Source organism: Ceratina calcarata, unplaced genomic scaffold (genome assembly GCF_001652005.2).
Source record: "Ceratina calcarata isolate Rehan_Ccalc_2016 unplaced genomic scaffold, ASM165200v1 scaffold12, whole genome shotgun sequence".
NCBI lineage: Eukaryota > Metazoa > Arthropoda > Insecta > Hymenoptera > Apidae > Ceratina > Ceratina calcarata.
Genome location: NW_017132978.1, coordinates 687,089 through 704,264, shown reverse-complemented (window position 1 = coordinate 704,264; position 17,176 = coordinate 687,089). Strand labels below are relative to the sequence as shown.

At 45.2% G+C, this 17,176-nt stretch overlaps 1 protein-coding gene and 1 long non-coding RNA gene across 3 annotated transcripts in view; one reads left to right on the top strand and one right to left on the bottom strand.

Annotated features, from left to right (window-relative positions):
* Positions 1-2,109: 2,109 nt before the first annotated feature.
* The window catches only part of LOC108625756 (uncharacterized), a 43,268-nt gene continuing 28,201 nt past the window's right edge, over positions 2,110-17,176 (top strand). The window contains exons 1-2 of one of the 2 annotated variants that reach the window (XM_018026016.2): positions 2,110-3,106; positions 3,266-3,448. In XM_018026016.2, the coding sequence (XP_017881505.1) occupies positions 2,970-3,106; positions 3,266-3,448 (320 nt within the window). In that variant the 5' untranslated portion in view covers positions 2,110-2,969. Of the gene's footprint in view, positions 3,107-3,168; positions 3,449-17,176 lie in introns of those variants that run through there. The other variant, XM_026814468.1, reaches the window with a different exon arrangement.
* LOC113464487 (uncharacterized) overlaps positions 4,392-17,176 on the bottom strand; it is an 81,533-nt gene continuing 68,748 nt past the window's right edge. The window contains exon 3 of the long non-coding RNA XR_003389344.1: positions 4,392-7,144. This is a non-coding gene — a long non-coding RNA (uncharacterized LOC113464487). The remainder of the gene's footprint in view (positions 7,145-17,176) is intronic.

Here is a 17,176-nt window from a genome sequence, read left to right as displayed (position 1 = left end):
CATAAGCTTAAAATTAGGTAGGTAGGTAGGTAGGTAGGTACACGCTATGTACGATTGGAAGGAGCAAAATTGTTCTTCATCTGAGATACAGTGGACGTACACTGATCTTCACTTGAATAGCCTTGGATAAATTATTTATTTTTTATAAGTATTTATTCTGCCAGTTTTGTGCAATGATCGAATCCTGACGTCAGATAGCAGTATACTTCCGGTCTAGGCGCACTTGTTTGCAGCTAATTAGGAATGATCATTTAGGTCACCCTTGGAGGGTCACTATTCGAGGCTATTCGAGCGAACACTGTAAATTCTAACGAGTAAAAAACGAAATTAAGATCGAAGAATCTGAGGAAAGTAGAGAAATTTCTATTCTGCTAGAAAATTAATATCACGTATTTTCCAAAGTTATGTAATATTAAGGTATTACATGAAATTCACTTCACATATTCGTCATCGGAACGACTGCGCGTTATCGTCGTTAGCTGCCCGATTCTGTAGAATCGCTGTTTCGATCACGCGATCACGCTACGTACTTCGATAGCGCGTGTATCGTTCGACGCGGATAAGTGAATTGAAAATACCTGATAGGTGCAAACCTTTATAATAGGAATAATATATCCGACAGTATTTTCTTCTTCGACGCGGTAAAGCGGAAGTTAATGAAAACACGTAAATGATGGATGCTATTCCAGTGTTCCGATTAAAGATAACTGATGAACAGATATCGTAAACTTTAATTTCTTCCGCATAACCGATCTAACGATTCTTCGTGTACTCGTGCTCGGAGGATTAAAATTGCTAGGCTATATTCTCTTGGACGGAATATTTTTCAAACTGTAGAAGTGATACTGGTAACGCGTGAGATTGCATCATCGACGAACCAAGTTACACTCTTGTAAGAATTTTTACTCTTCAAATTGGAATTCTCATACCTGTTTCCCAGTTACAAAGTTCATCCACAAACGTACTACGTTCTCCAGTTGGAACCACAAACAGAAAATCATTATCGATCGTTTCACTGATTTTTACAATACTTTATATTTTATAATCGAAACAGAATATTCGAAGGAAACATTGATGACAAGAAGAGAGCTCGTCCGTCGAGTCGTTTCAATATTTCCGATGTTCGATCGATGAAAAAACTGGCGGAGTGAAACGGGCTTCCCGCGATATAAGAGCATTAACAAATTCGACCGATAATATTTGACTTGAATCGGGCGGTGGGCTGTGCTCACTCTCGTCGACTTTCGTTCAGCGCGTCGTCGTCACCGTCGTCGTAGTCGGTCGCCGCGATTCTCCTAATCTGTGTACGCGATCGATACGCGTTCATTAATTACGGATTCGCCGGCGAACCGTGAAAAATTTGACAGATTATCCGCGACGAGCGCCGATACCAATCTCGCGATGCGATCGATTACCGTCGACTCGTAATAAGGAATTAACGAAATCGTGGATAAACGTGTCAATCGTCCTAATTATCCCGTTTGTCTTCCGATTCAATTAGTTTTTACAAAGCATCCCTCACTTTCAACTTTCGCATTAATTTCCTGTGCCAAATTTTTTTTACCGAACAATTTTAAAGGAGTCTGTGTTAGGAATTAAAATTCCCGAAGATTTTCGACGCCGAGCGAAAGTATCGGGAACGAAGTTTCCCCAGGCATATTGATTTTCCTTTAGCGGCAGATACCGTTGCCCGAATTTACGGCCGCGATGTTTTTATTATCTTATCTGCCCGTTTTACGTCACGCGTTAAACCTTCCTCTATTACGTACGCACATGTATGTACGTATCTCGGCTTTATTGCTCCCTAAATCGAACGTCGCGTTAATATTTAACGCGCGAAACAAATTAGTCCGACATAAAAAGTGCCGATAAACGAGAATAGCGATTCGCTATCACGAGTTATTTTTTATGAAAGATTACTTTTCAGCTCGACGAATAACAAAATGGTCTTCGGTTGTAATTATAGAAAAATCTTCTGTCGTCCACTATTATTACTATTATTATTATTTATTTATCGCCTTTCGATTTTTGCGGTGTTCCGTGTGCATCACTCTTTTCTACATTTAGACAGGCAAATGCACGTGTACTCACGTCAGAATCAAAGTCGAGTTCTCGAAGACGAAACAAATCCATTCGAAATTTTCTCCATCCACGGTTGTATCAATACTGGGACAGCCTGCAACGAAAGTGCAGCACAGTGGAATTAGCGATAACGTACGTGTATTATTCAAGTAGTTCGCGATTACCAGTTAAGCAACTGGTACAGAGGCTCGATAGAGAGAGAGGGGTACAAGAATTTGGCGCGTAGACCAGGTAGCGAATAACGAGTCTTAGTTAACGGGTGGACAATCGAGGTGCAATCTCCCGCGGATTATTCGGCATGATACACAGCCAGATATACATCATATATACGAGAGGTACTACAAACCTGTGTATCTCGCCAATATTTGACTAAATCATGAACAATGTTTGATCGTACACATGCGCGGGACCGGGCGCGCGCACACACCCGCGCGCTCACCCGTTCGATAGAGGCACGGCCGAGCGGACAGGAGCGGAGCCGAGGAGCAGTGCCGCGGGACCAGAGGTTCGGCGACTTTAAACGCGTGTCCGCGTGTACCAAGGCGAAAGAAAGGGTCCGCGAAAGGGAACTGGCGGCGCCCGAAAGGGGCGAGCGGTTGATGAAAGTACAGCGGCGATGGGAGAACCGCGAGATGGTACGGGGGATCGGTGGACGGAAAAACGGGTAAAAAGAGCGGCGGCGCGTGCTGTGGAAGGAGCGATAGAAGAAGCTCGGAAGACGCGGCGAAGGGAGAAACGGAGCAGCGTGGGAGTTGGGTTTCTAGTCGAAGGTAGAGTAACGTTGTAACCGGAGGGGACGGCGAAGGAGCGAGGGGAAAACGCGCGAAAGGAGGAAAAATCGAGCGGCTTCGGCGAGGGTAGGGGCGAGAATGATATAGTTACTCTCGATGGCGGGGGAGAAGATAGCGAGGGTTCGTTGGTGGGAGATTTTGCGATGCCAGGAGCGAGGATGTTATGGAGGGCCGAGATCCGCGAGAGGGGAGCCTACGCCGATATCGACGAGGAGAGGAAGACCAGAGTGCGTGTATGTAACCAGAGCGTGTTCCTCTACTTCTACTACTACTACTACTACTACTACTACTACTACTACTACTACTACTACTACTACTAATACTAATACCACTACTACTCCGAGTATCTCTCTTTCTCTCTTCGGGAACTCTGGTTCTGGTTGAAAATGAAGGCTGCTGCGAAGGAGGATACGAAGGGCAGCAGAAGCTGCTCCCCTCGCATGGAGTTTAACGCTTCATCGACGAGTTTTATCAGCGCGGCTCTCTCGGGACTCGATGGTAAGCGGCGTCGTTAATTCGAGGATATTAAACCGGGACGCTAAAGGATCTGGACGGACGAGGTTCAAATCTGACAGGTAGGTATAGCAAAGTCTACCAGCTGAACAACGTGCTGGTGGCATACACGGTGGCGGTGGCTTTTAATCATTTACGAGAAATATTTAATAGTGTAATATACCATTGATAATCGATATCGATGACTAGCGCTATAAAAAAGATTGCTAGATTGCCCGATAATATTTGAGCAACCACTCTAATTACGTTAAATAGAAATTATCACCTACGCCGTACAACAATGCCTGCATTATAATTTAATGGACACATATTTATATTATGTTACTCTAATTCCAGTCGGGTAAATTTATAACGCGGGCAATATCGTTAACGTCTAATAACATTCTCCGATAATTGAACTAGATACGAGTACACTAGATGAAACGACCATTTCGATAGGTACATAGTTAGCTCCACGGGCTTTCTAGAATCCGCGGCGCAGTCGTCTGTCTCTGTATGTATGCAGATTATTTGCACGGGCGTACATGTGCACGCGGTGTTAGGCTAATTTGCAGCTTCGTTAATTTATGGTTGCGCAAGCGTGAATTTCGCATCGCCGTCAAAGGCGATGAGTCAAGGTTCGCGGAGAATCAGTGACAAGATGTCCGCTCGAGGATGCCGTGTACGTATACACAGCCTCGTCCACGAATCGCTATTTTCTCTTCAGCGCCGTTTCGTAACTTTCGTAAAAGTCTGAAATTCGTTGCCACGAAATTCCACTGAAAATCAGTCGTCGACGATTCAAACTTATTCGCAGATTAATAACAATCGAAGTAATTTTAAAGATGTATTGGCTATACAGTCAATCTCAAAGTTTATGTACCTTAGAAAAACGCATTTCATATAATTAAAAAGAAATCAGACGTCGGANAGAACCATTTTGTAGGGGACGACAAGATCTACAATTTCTGCGTAAAAAGAATTCGCTGTTTGAAAAATGTGTTTGAGACAAGCATTTATTAAATATTGAGTTTTTGATATTCTGAACTGTTTTACGTTATACATGGTATTTATGATTTCTGTACATTCAGTTTTTTGATAATTGCACAAAATCCAAAGCCTATTTGAGACAAAACACTTGTTTTGGTATACAAATTTGTATTTGGCTTTCCATGTTAGGCATTATACGTATGTATATCGAGTTAAATCATTTAATTTGAGTAAAACGATCGGGTTTGAACCAGCTTGAGACGGTAGTGCTTGATAGCCATCGAGGATGAAAGAAAAATAAACTGTATTGTGTGTATACATCGATTACTCGACTCGTTACGAATCGTTCTCAAGTACCTATCTACCGATTGTTCATTTGACCAACTAATTCCGAGCCATTACTTTGAGTGCTTACTACCGTACACATACGTACATCATATTCGAAGCTTTAGATTAGAACCATTCTGTTAAATATTTATTTATCGACGCGATAAATCTGACATGTCATTTTTGCGATTACATACTAGAACTCTCAAGAAGCCATTGTCAACTATATAACACAGTAAGGCATTTTTCTAAGAATCCCGAAGCAATCGGTTTTTATTTTTCGCTCGATGACTCTTAAAATTAGATCGCATCTCCATCGGATGAGAATAATAATCCGCTTGACGCGGTATTAATGCAAACCTTAAATTGCATTCGGGTATTAAAAAAAATGCAGCGTATTAGCGCCGAAACAGTGTCGATAGGTTTATATAGTTAAATAAGTAAAACAAACTCGCCGGACGTTAATATGAATATTTGTAATTAATATCGCGGCGCGCTGATATTTATTTTCTCGTGGGGTAAGCAGCCAGATAATCGAGCGATGAATAACGAACTGAAAAAGCGTGGCGGGCGTAAAATATAAAAATATAATTTCGATCTGCGCGGGCGGGGTAACAATAAACCCGGCCGTCATAAACAAAAAGTTTACGCGTGTGCGCGGCCCGATCGATTAGCGCCGCGCTGCGAATATCATTTTAATGGAGTGTAATGGCTTTATGGAAATACGATATAATAATTCGCTGCCACGGTAAACACGATAAAAACTGCAAACAATTTTGATACATTTCACGCAGCGCGTGGACCGACGCGCGATGCGACGCTGCGTACCGGCGAGCTGGTATATAATTTTCAATTCAATTTCATAACTGGATATATCGCGCCGCGTCGGCCCGCGTCCTTCATCGCTTCCTGCACAAATAATTAGAAAAATAAAAAAAATTAAAGCTCCGACGATTCGCGGCAAAATTTGCAAAATTCTTATTTCCAATCAGCTCGTCAGTGGTTTATCTTATGATCCGTTAATTAACAAGCAGAAACTATACTTAACCAGACAATGAATGCTTTATTATTTTGATTCGCATAAGCTAAACCTTTTTTAAATAACGGGGCCTGGCAAGAAAAAATATGAAATCGTCCGTTCTCTCGTGCGACGATTTAAGCAGACGAGCGTCATTCAATTTTGTTTCACGTGTCACGTAATACCAGCATGCGCCACTTTTAATTAAAGTTACTACGATTAACCAACGCTCTCGCGGATGAGACAAATATTTGACTCGATGTTACTTATCTCTATCCGCTGGTCTCTTCGCAGCAAATTCGTTCCCACGAATTCGGTTTGAAATAGACCTATAATTTCGCTCTTTTGCCCGATGTTCCTCTACTTCCGCGCGTTCTCACACTGCCGTTAATAATCAGGTTTTATATCGGATTTCTTAATGGATTATCAGAGTGGAGAATGCAGTTTGCATTATAAGAAAATACTAAATCAAAGGAATTAATCGTTGAGAACGTTTTGAAATTTGGAGAACGACGAGTCAGAGCTTTAGACGCGACGAGCATCGGAGTGGTCTAGATTTAACTTTGCCGAATGAATACATGCCGAATACCGGAGTAAAATTAATCGTTTAACGTAACGCGTACGTCGGATCGGTCAACTATCCCGGTTCGTTAGACGGCGTAATTGTTGACGCTCGCTTATAATTAATTCAATCGAGCGAAACGACGTGCAGCGCTGGTTGAACGCCGGTTAACGTCAACTTGATACGCGCCGGCTACGTAGCCGTCGTTTACTCGTTAGATTATTCTCGTAAGAGGGGAGTTTACCCCTTGGATTTCGTCCGTCCATACGCGCACCGATCTGGCTAAACCGGAGTACAATAATATTGTAGCCAGATATCCAGTTGGATGTTTGAATTTTCGTCCCGGTCATTTTTACCGATATAACGAGAAACGTGGCACGTACGGATTAAAACGGTCCTTGTGTATCTTCCTCGAGCTGATCCTTAAACCAGGCCGGTGTCCTCGAACCGGGCTCCATTTAATTTCCGAACGATCCTTGCAGCGGAGATCGACGGGACCAGCCGGTGTCTCAGACCGCGAAGAACGGCGGTGGCGAGGTGCGCGCCGTCTGATTTTATTACGGCGGACGGGTCCCATTAAGCGGTGGATTACATTCTAATTAACGAGGAGTTTGTCGTGCGGCCGGACCCCCTAATCCCCCCCAGTTTACGAAAATTTCAATTTCTCGGCCGTGCCTAAGTAAACCGGGTCGGGCACACACGCGCGCTAACGCGCGAACCCTCGGCAGACTTTGCCTTCCGTCTCGGACAGGTATCTACGTATGTACAGGACCATACCTGCCGACCCTGGATAATCCTTTCCGCGTCCAAGAAATTACCGAAGGGTGAACGAGTTGCCGTGATGCTTCTTTGGATTTTCCGTGTTGTTTTAGGGGCGCCAGGCTGAAAATAATACACCCGGTGTAAAGTAGTATAACAGGAATATGAGATCTTTTGATGGTATGCTTTTATCGAGGCGAAAAGACGATTACAACAATGACATTCCAATTCTTTTAATTTTAATTTATATAACATATATGTTAATGGAATTAGAGAGGCACTTAAAGAGATACTTCCTGACGTCTTTCTAGTTTTTCAAAAAAATCCCATTTATTCAGTGACTATCTTTACAAATCGATTACATAAAGTTCGCAAGAGGTAAACGTTTCAGACGTCCGTTTGACCAGATAAAAGTTCGTATTTCACGCGTTGCATAATGCCGTTGAAGAATATTTTCGTTCGACGGAGTCGCGTCTACGGAGACTATCTTCAAGAGAAAAAGCAGCTAGTGCGGAAGAGGAATCGATCCCGTCTGTATTTGGTTATCGTTACGTAACCGCTGTAATCTGGCGAGCGACGTAAGTCTTTCTATAATTTCCCCATACGCGTCGACCGTCGGGTCCACGATTCGTGGTCGAGAAAGTCTCTCGAGAGTCGAAACGACGCGACGACTCTTGCGAAAACACGGACCAGGGATGACTGGAGGATCGTGTAAAAAAGAATCTGCCCGTCGATACGAGCATTCGTATTTTGTATTTTCTCGTCTCGTCAAGCTCCTCGAATCTTCACGAGAGAGTCGAACTGGCAATGGAATTTGGAAGCCGACAGAGGTGTAGAAAAACTGTGAAAGAGAGTCCAGAGCGGGACCAAAATTCGAAGAACCGACGAGAAAGTTTGGCTGAAAAGGTAGAATCGAGGAGGGAAAGAGAGCCGGCGGAGTCTCGAGGCAGCGAATGCGAAAAGCTGCGCGCTGAGGAGTAAGGAAGAAGCGAAGACCGAGGCGAAGAGGAGGGAAAGACGCGACTGCTGACGCGCGTGGGAGCGGCTATCAGCGAATATGAGAACTACTACGTTTATCAGCGTGGGGGGTTACGAACCGTCGGCCATGCTGAACGAGCCTGCGTTCTGGCTCTCCGCGCTCCGTGTCTCTCCCACTCGCGGCACCTCTCGCTTTCACCCCTTCTGCCGGTTCCCTCGTACCTCTTCCTCTTACTCGCTCCCACGCGATACTTCGTCTCTTTCCGTCCACGACCTCGTCGTCCTCGTCGGATCCACGGTAACCGGCGTACGGTCTGTTCGCTCCTCGCGTCTGGCACTCCGATGGCCTCTCCCTCCTCCTACGTCGGCACCCTGCGCTCGTCCCTCTCGGTCGGACGAAGGCGCATCAATACCTCGGCCAAGCGTGCTTTGCACCCCGCGAAGTCTCATGGGCCGCGTACGCTCGGGCCAACCAGAAGGCAAGCTGATACCCAGGCGTAGCGATGGCAACGCTTTCCTCGCTCGACCACTGCCGCCGGGCAGCCGCCTCTACCATACCTGCTGCTCCTCTCCGCTCCTCGACGCGTTCCTCTTCCGCCCGCGTTAGCCACGCGTTTTCTGTTCTCCGTCTGTCTTACTTTCTCTGGTAAATCACGGGGGATACGGGGAAGAACGCGCCGAGATTCGTCGGACATCCCTCGAGGACGGATATACCAGCGGCGTTCACTGGGCTACCGGGATGACTGCCGATCGAAATTCGGATTGCCCGAGGTTTTTACACGATTCCAAAGTTCGTAGGATGGTTGCAACGGATTTCGAGATAGCAACAGCTGACCGAGCTGAATTCAGGGATTAAGGACTCTCAGACGTTCCAGTTTGTTATCGTGGATTTGTAGGAAATCGTATGTATAAGGATTTGCCATGAATGTTTGGTACAAGACAAGAGCGTTATTATGCTCGATGCACTTCATTTTAATTGTAGAGATTTACTGAAGACTCTTTTTTAAATAAACAATTAATATACGTATATGCATATGTATGTATAATTTAAATGATACACGAATGTGCAAAGATGAACTTGTCAACAAAATCTAACATTAACGACGACGACCTCGTTTCCCTTCGCCGTCCACTTGCCACTACGTAAAAAGTACCTCCTAAATGCACTCGCATCGCCTATTTAGGAATCGGATTAAAATGCGAAGTGTTCTCTTTCGAGGAGAAACAGGATTTGACGCTAGGTCGACGGGTTTACTCATCGCAGAACTCGTTGCAACCCTCTCGTCCATTTTTTTCCCCTGCACGTTTCTATTTTACGCTCGCGGAGTTTCGCGTGTTTGTTCTCGAAATTTGAGAGCTCGCACGATCGCGGCAGGTATTTTTAATCGCGCCAACGAATTAAAATGGCCGATCGCCGTTCTTTCTTTGAACGGATCGTGCTATCGACCGATTTTATCCGATTCGGTTGCCCGACGTCGAATGCAAAATACAGATTTATTATTCCATGGGAAATTCAATTCCTTCTTGTCACAAACCATTCGGACCTGACGCAATTTTCAAGCAGCTGCTGTTAAAAGATTGGCTTAAATTTTTAGCAAAAATCTTACGACTCATACAACTTTAAGTAATAGATTCGCGTTAATTATTCATAATCCATTCTCTTTGTCTATAACGAAAGGGTGAATCGGACGGTGAGTGTATCGTAGGGGCGTCACTGCGGGGTAGCTTGAACCGTGAAGATAATACGAGGGTTCGCGCGTTAAGACTCTATAACGATCATTTGATATATTTAATATTGTCGATGCTTTATCGTTCTAAATTGTTTCATAACAGAAGAAAGTTGGACGTATTCATATACTTTGAAACTGGAAACTCTTATTATAATCGCATTGCAGCGTTCCAATAATAATTTTAATATCCGAACTTCTGTTCACTTTACAATATTCACTCACTGGCTTCTGCATCTTAAAAGTGACTTTTAATATTAAGTCAGTGAGAAGAAGCTGTGACGCGAACATCGAGATACTTACAATACTATTTTAAGAAAACAATGAATTCAATAGACAACCAGTGGTATAAACTACGTGCGGTTAGTCGTGTTCGCATACGAACTTATAATGCAATCTAATTTAATCGTGAATCAACAGTAAACAGTATTTACTCGCGGAACGGGAAAAACTGACCGAGAACCGCGCGTAGCACAGCCGTAAGTATCTGTATAATAAATTCGGCAAACAGATCGGTAAAACCGACCCTCGCCGCCTCAACCGGTGCATAATTCCTGGTCGAAGCTGATCGCGTTAATCCACTTTTTAGAGATCAGAACTCGGGGCCGTCCCCTAAAAAACATTCGGTCCGTCCCGGGGTCGGGACGAAATCAGGTGTGACGGATCAAAGGCGACCGCACATGCTCGTTCTCGCGGTGGACGGGACGTTCGACGCACGCTGTGCGGCGGGACGGCTAATTATGCGCGATTCGTCCTTAACCCGATTAAGCGGCGGCGCGCGACAAATTTGTCGATTGTTTTAAAGTCCGACGAGCCTTTTGTTACAGCGTCAGCGCAGGATCAAAAGACCGGGCACGATCAGCGGGCCCGGTGCGGCGCTGTTTGCCGACCCGCTGTAATCGTCGGGGTCGACTTTGTTCCTGCCGGGCTAGATACCGGCCTGTTTGTTATCGGTAAATCCAAACAAGCGTCGCGATCATCGCGCTCGTCCTTTGCCAGCTGACGCGGTGTCCGCCCGATTTCGGGCTCTGATCAGCGGATCCGCTGCGGCCGCTTCCGCAAATCGGACGGAACGCCGCGCCGCTTGTAACGCGACCGGTTGTACGCAAATATTGCGTCCGAACGCCAGAATTCCGGCCAATTTTTTCTTCCCGGCAAAGCATCGTCGGAACGTGTTTCACGATCGTGATTCGTTTATCCGTATCGCGTAAATTTTTTATACCGGATCGATGCATACGTACAACCCTCCGACGTAACATGTACGCCGCTGTTGTATTCGAGGTAGAACGAAACCATGTTTCAAAACTCCGATACGAAGTCCTAAAACTAGGAAAAGGGATTTGACTCACTCGTCGACTAACTCATGTCTGCATGAATAATTGACTGATCGTAAACACGTTTTTAATTCGTTTACAGATTGTAAAGCAGTAGAATGGATAAATTTCGGGCAACGTTCAGATGTATTAATATTATAGACAGATGGATGGGACGTGTCTAGCGGTAAAGCGCGTGGATTTGTACAAACGTAACCGAGGGATGACCATGGTCAATACGTCGATGGTCACTCCAGTCGATCACAAATCGCAGAATCCAAATGACGCGATCGATTCATCTGCTTGACTTGTACCGTTTTATACCAAGTTATGCTTATTCCATTAAATAGATTTTAAGCGAGCAAGGCAGCTCGATGCATAATTATCCTGGATCGTCCTCCAAGCTGTTATCACCCGATTTAAAACTGGCAAACCACACACGAACATGAATATGATTTTCGACACGCATTTTCATCGACTAAGCATAGGAGAATATTTTTATAAAAGAAGAATAAACAAAACGGCAATTTTCACAAAAAATTGCCTACGTGAACGGCGAATAATTATGCATCAGCCCAGATTGCAAGCAGTATCGTAATAGAAAATATCTGGTGTTCAGGTAACATGTGTGCATCTACCATATCAATCTGTCCAGTAACATTATTTTTTGGCCGATGCGCAACATAAATTGTGAACCGTGTTTTCGATCGGTTTCCCGCGAGATTAGCAAGAACCTCTGGATGGTTATTTGCGCAGCAGTTCCTTACGCGGCTAAGGGACGATCGATCGCAATCTACCAGTTAACCCGATTGCCTGGAGTAACCATTTCCGTAATTGCAGTGGACCACGGTCATCTCTTGATCATTGTCTCGTAAATCCACACTCCGCGCTCTCCGGCACGTCGCCCGCGTCCTGTCCGCGAACGCGACCGATCGAACTGTTTGCGCGAGTCCTGCGTTGCGCTTTTCCCACCAAATTCCATCCTGGTAGGATCCGTCGCTTCATTCTTTCATTTCAGTCGATCATAAATTCGTCGCGAAAACGTCCTCAATTTTTGTTATTGTTTTACATTATTTATTTGCGAAAAGTAAAACCTCATTAGTAACATTAGGTCTATCGGAAAGCTCTGTCCGTTTGTGAAGTCAAAGAAAATAATACATTTTTTTAAATAATATTTACTGTACAATATATAATAATTCCCGTCGTCACATATTACCCATTGCCAGCGTGATGGCAAATATAAATAAAATATAATAATGAGACCATCGATTAATATTTCTTTCGATGCTAGAATATTTAAGTCCTACATTTTTAACATCGATCGAGCATATTTTTTGTCTACGTTCTTCGACTTGAATGATCATTTCGATCGACGACGATCTCCATTATCGAAATGAACGCGGATTCCCGATCGATCCCGGCTGCGGCGGAGGGATAGCATGCGTGGCACGTATCCACTTTAGAAAATTAATTGTACGTCGATTCGAACGGTTGTCCACGACGACGTTGTCCGGCTCGCAACGCGAAACGAGGAGGATCGGTTCCGCGTGTTTGCCACGGGGTGGACACGGGGGCTGGACGTTATATAATTAATCACCGCTCATCCATCAACCGTCTCGGACGCTACGTCCTGGCCACTTCGCTACGGGTAATAGATCTCGTCTCGTTCTGGATTCGAGTGGGCGCGCCTGCTACGCGATAACGCGACTTCTAGGACTGCTAGTCAGACATTTCACGGAAAATGTAATGTAAATAGTTTTTATTGATAGTTTATTTTAGTGTCGTCGAATTAACTGTGGAACTACAGTCTTATGAATCATCGAAATGGCACCTTAAATTTGAACGTCTTACGTGCTCTGTATCGAATCCTGGCATAAAAGGGTATCTGCCCGCATATAAATAAATAACTGAATCGAAATCAATTGGCTCGGAAAATCGAAAACTGTTTGACTTTGTAATTCGCGGTACGGAATAACAGATTTTATTAATTGCGGAGCGAAGGGACGGACCGATGAAAATGAGCGATTAAAAAAGCGTGGAAAAACGTCGATTAACAACGAAGTCGCGCTTACTAATTATTATCGGCGGCGACATTATGCCGGATGGGCTTACGCTCCGGCGACGAATTTGTGACCGCGAAATCGGCCCGATTTTACTTGCCGATTCGGTAATTTATGCGTGCTAAACAAACGGACCAGCGGCACCGGTCGATCTACGCCGGGTTAAAATAATCCAAAAGTTCCGGTGATTATTCGGTGCGAGAAATTTCCGGGCACCCGATTCGAAACGGACGAACGGGGACGATCGTTAAAAACATGCCTGTTTACATTTAATAAACGGCTCCCATCCCCCCAGCCGCCTACGCTCCCGTACTCCTCTTCGTCCGCCGGTCCACCGCTTTTAATAGCGCTCGTTAACGGTAATTATTCCTAATCAATGGCGACGATCCCGTTTTAATTCGTCGCTGGAACCACGCGACCATGCTCGTTCCCGCTTTTCAAAGCGGTCCGATGCTGCCGTGAAACTCTCGGCTCGAAGGTTCAACGATGGTACAAAAAAATACATTTAAAATAGACATTTCTTTTATATACATGTATATTTAAAATGCATTCTTTTAAACTGATGTGCGTATTTCATTTTGCATAAAAATACACAGCCCGATCATTACTTTTATAAGATTTTATGCTCGTACGATTACGAAAACTGTAGTCAGGCACTTATCGTTTCCTCAATCGGCCGAATGAAAAGTGGAGGACGGGAGAAACACGTGTAGCGAACGACGTAGCTCGCGAATGTTGGCAGAAAACAACGAACGCCTTATTTCCGACGTGATAGCTGAAGAGACGGGCGCCAGGTACGAGTCGATTTATCGTTATGTAAACACGCGCTATCGTCCCGCGAACTAGTATCTCCGCGATTCTTTGCGACTATTCCGCTAGGAATTCTGCAATGAACCCGCGTCGCATCGATCATTGGCCTCGTTATCTCTCTCGCGGGGAAACGGTGTGCATCGTAGAAAATCCGATCAGCTAAATGACGAAACTGAACAGTACGACGACAGTGGTTTTGAATTGCGAGACGCCTGCGTCGAGAAATATTCCACTTGCGAAATTCAGTGTCGCGGGTCACCGCCTTCTACATTTTTTCCTCGCATCACCTCGAATGACGCAGTCCGCGATTTCTTATCGTCGACCGCGTTGCTATAGGTACTTATTCCTCCGTCGCTATCGCTTCTCAGAACGGTTCTGAGAATTCCTCCGTTTCAAGGAGTCGTAGAATCCACAAACGCCATCTTCTCATTTCTTCAAATCAGTACACCGAAACCCTCGATAAACTCGCCCGCACATGTCTCCATTGTAGAAAATAATTATCAAGAGTTTTTTAACTGACAAAAATGAGTGAGCGTCGAGGCGCTGTAAAACGCTGCGGAAATTTATAGCTCCGTCTTCCGCGTAGCAAGGCTTGATAAGATTTATCCTTTGACGCGTACGCTGCCTCTTGAACCGTGAAAATCAGACAGTTTCATAGAAGGACGAGTTTATTGCCACGTCTGCCACTTACTTAGCGTCGTAAATCGCACGGAACGTTCTCCCTCCGAGGAAAGTTGAGAAATGGCGATAAAACACACAATTATTGCCCGAACGCAAATGTTACATTAGTCACGTATTAGGCACGACGTCGTGTTTGCACGGCGTTCGCTAAAATATTTGCCAATCGATCGGTCCGCGCATTACGATTTCATGACGATCCACTTTCCGCCTTTCGACAAATTTACCGCTGGCCCACCCTCCGTTGCCGAACAGATGCACGCGGACTGCGAAGAACGCATAATAATAAAGCTGTCGACGGCGGTCTGGTAAATCTACAGCTCGGTTCATCCTACGAAATATAGCGACAAACACGTAACAAAAGAGAGGCCGCGCTCGCAACATTGTAATTCTCGCCACGCGTCCCTTGATCTACGCTTTGTTTGACTGTTTGAACATCTATCCAGCTCCGACGCGATTTTTCGAAAAGCTGATCCTCTCCGACGTCACTTTTTACGGCCAATCTAGCGTTCAACCGTAAATTGTTGCGTTTCTTCAATTATCGAATCGTCAGTTTTCGCCAGTATTATCTTTAAGAGATTATAAGTTTGCTTTACCGTATCTGTTTTGTAATTTTTATTATATCATACAAATTGTAATTTCCGCCAAGAACGATTGTCATATTCAGTTCAGCAGCTCGAAATTAGTAGAATCACATGCGTTCACCGTAGGAACGAATAACGAGATCATTGTGTGTGCAGAAAAATGTCCCGTTTGACAAACAGGGACAATCCAGTGGATTTCGTATGTCCGCTCTACTAAATGCTGCTATATTCCTGCTAATTCCCCCACGGCCAATCCCCTGGGATCTCCCTCTGCGATTACCTCGCACCCCTTCTTTTCTCGACTCATCCGCGATAAATTCGGCCGTATGCATCCCGTCGACAACTGCGCCTTCACGCGTCCCGGATCGCCCGTTTCGAAAATCGAAAGTCTTTGTTGTGACCGCTGTCGTCGCATTTCATTAAATCTGTTATTCGTCGTCGATCGTTGGTAGAGGAGTACAACGGGTTTCGATTTCACGGGCCAACGAATGATACCCTGCGATATTAAACTGAGGATTTTCGTTCGCCGATCTACACTATCTTCCAATTTCAAACCGCTTTAATTAATTCACACGAATCGATATTCCCCGTATTATTTATTTTCCAACTGTACGTGTCTGCTCTGGACAAACAACCGGAAACTACATACGCGAACGTCGTTAATTAACTCCGTAATTTTCCTCGGCAAATGGCAAGGATATCTCTCGATCCTGCATCGATCTCTCGGCGGGCATTCTAAAGGGGGCCTTTAATCGCACGTAGGAGGGTGCGAACGCGTATAGTTGCCGTTTCGTGGGGTGTTTTTATCGACGGGTGTCGCGCTGCAGGGATTCGGTCGTGTTAAACGGCGTGATCTTAAGCCGGATCCCCGACGAAACACCCTCCCCCGCTCTGCAAATGTATTACAGCCCCGTTTAGGAGGATTCGCCTGCCATGGTTAACAGGTCTATTAGCCGGGTCTGTCGGCTCATTGTGCGATTCTTGCTCTTTTAATCGAGCCCCTTCTTGCACGTTCGGATATGCGGGAAAATTTCCAATGAATGACTGACGTATACAGATAGCAACTAGCCAATTTTAACAGTAGTGTCATGCAAACACTCAGCATTTTTATCTTTCACGAATATACGCAGAGTCATACGCGTCGGTTTCCGGCGAAAGCGGCGATGTTTTAAATAAACGGCTAGAGGTACCTGAGGGTACTTTTCTCCAGGTACCACGGCGGGTCCGATGTTTGACCCTCGGCCGGTTGGACAAACAGCGGCGCGTTCAGGATTTCGTCGAAAGGGCCTCGGGCCGCGATAGAACCTCTTCGACGGGCCCTCTGCTACTTCCGCCACCGTTCTCCGAACCGAAGTAAAAGCCGCGCTTTTTGGCTCGGCCGTGCTAACGCGTCTTCTCACCCGCCATGGATCAGGTTTCGTGTCCCTCGCGGCGTCCATGGAAATGGGAACGAGGACCGCTCTCGAACCCTTTTAAAAGAGCCCTCGAATCATTTTCGATGCAACAAAAAGCGAGTGTTCGTCGAACGACGATTCTGTTTGGGATTTAAATGCATTTTGTTTAAGTTCGTTTTTAGGTAAATTATAAATTCTCGTCTTCCCTGACTTTGATTACGTAACACAATAAGTGTTATGTCCTACTCCTAAATAAATTATGTCATGAGAAGCTTGTTTTACGTACGACTAATGTACTTCCATCACTTGCGATTAGATCGCGTACATTAATCGGTGTATACATATACGAGTTTAAAGTTAGACACGACGAGGATGCGACGCGACGATATTGGATTCCCGGATCGAGGACTTTCTCCTCGGCGAGGCTTGGCGAAGATCGATTGGCCGATTTGTCGAGAGACACGGAGTTCCGGCACGCTTCCTTTGTTTTACGTAATTTCCGCGCCAATATTAGCACGCTGCGTTCCGTCGGCGTGTTCCGTTTCTCTCTCACTCGACGTCGACTTCGTGTATTGGCTTGTGTGTTCTTCGCAAACAAACCAATCAATGCC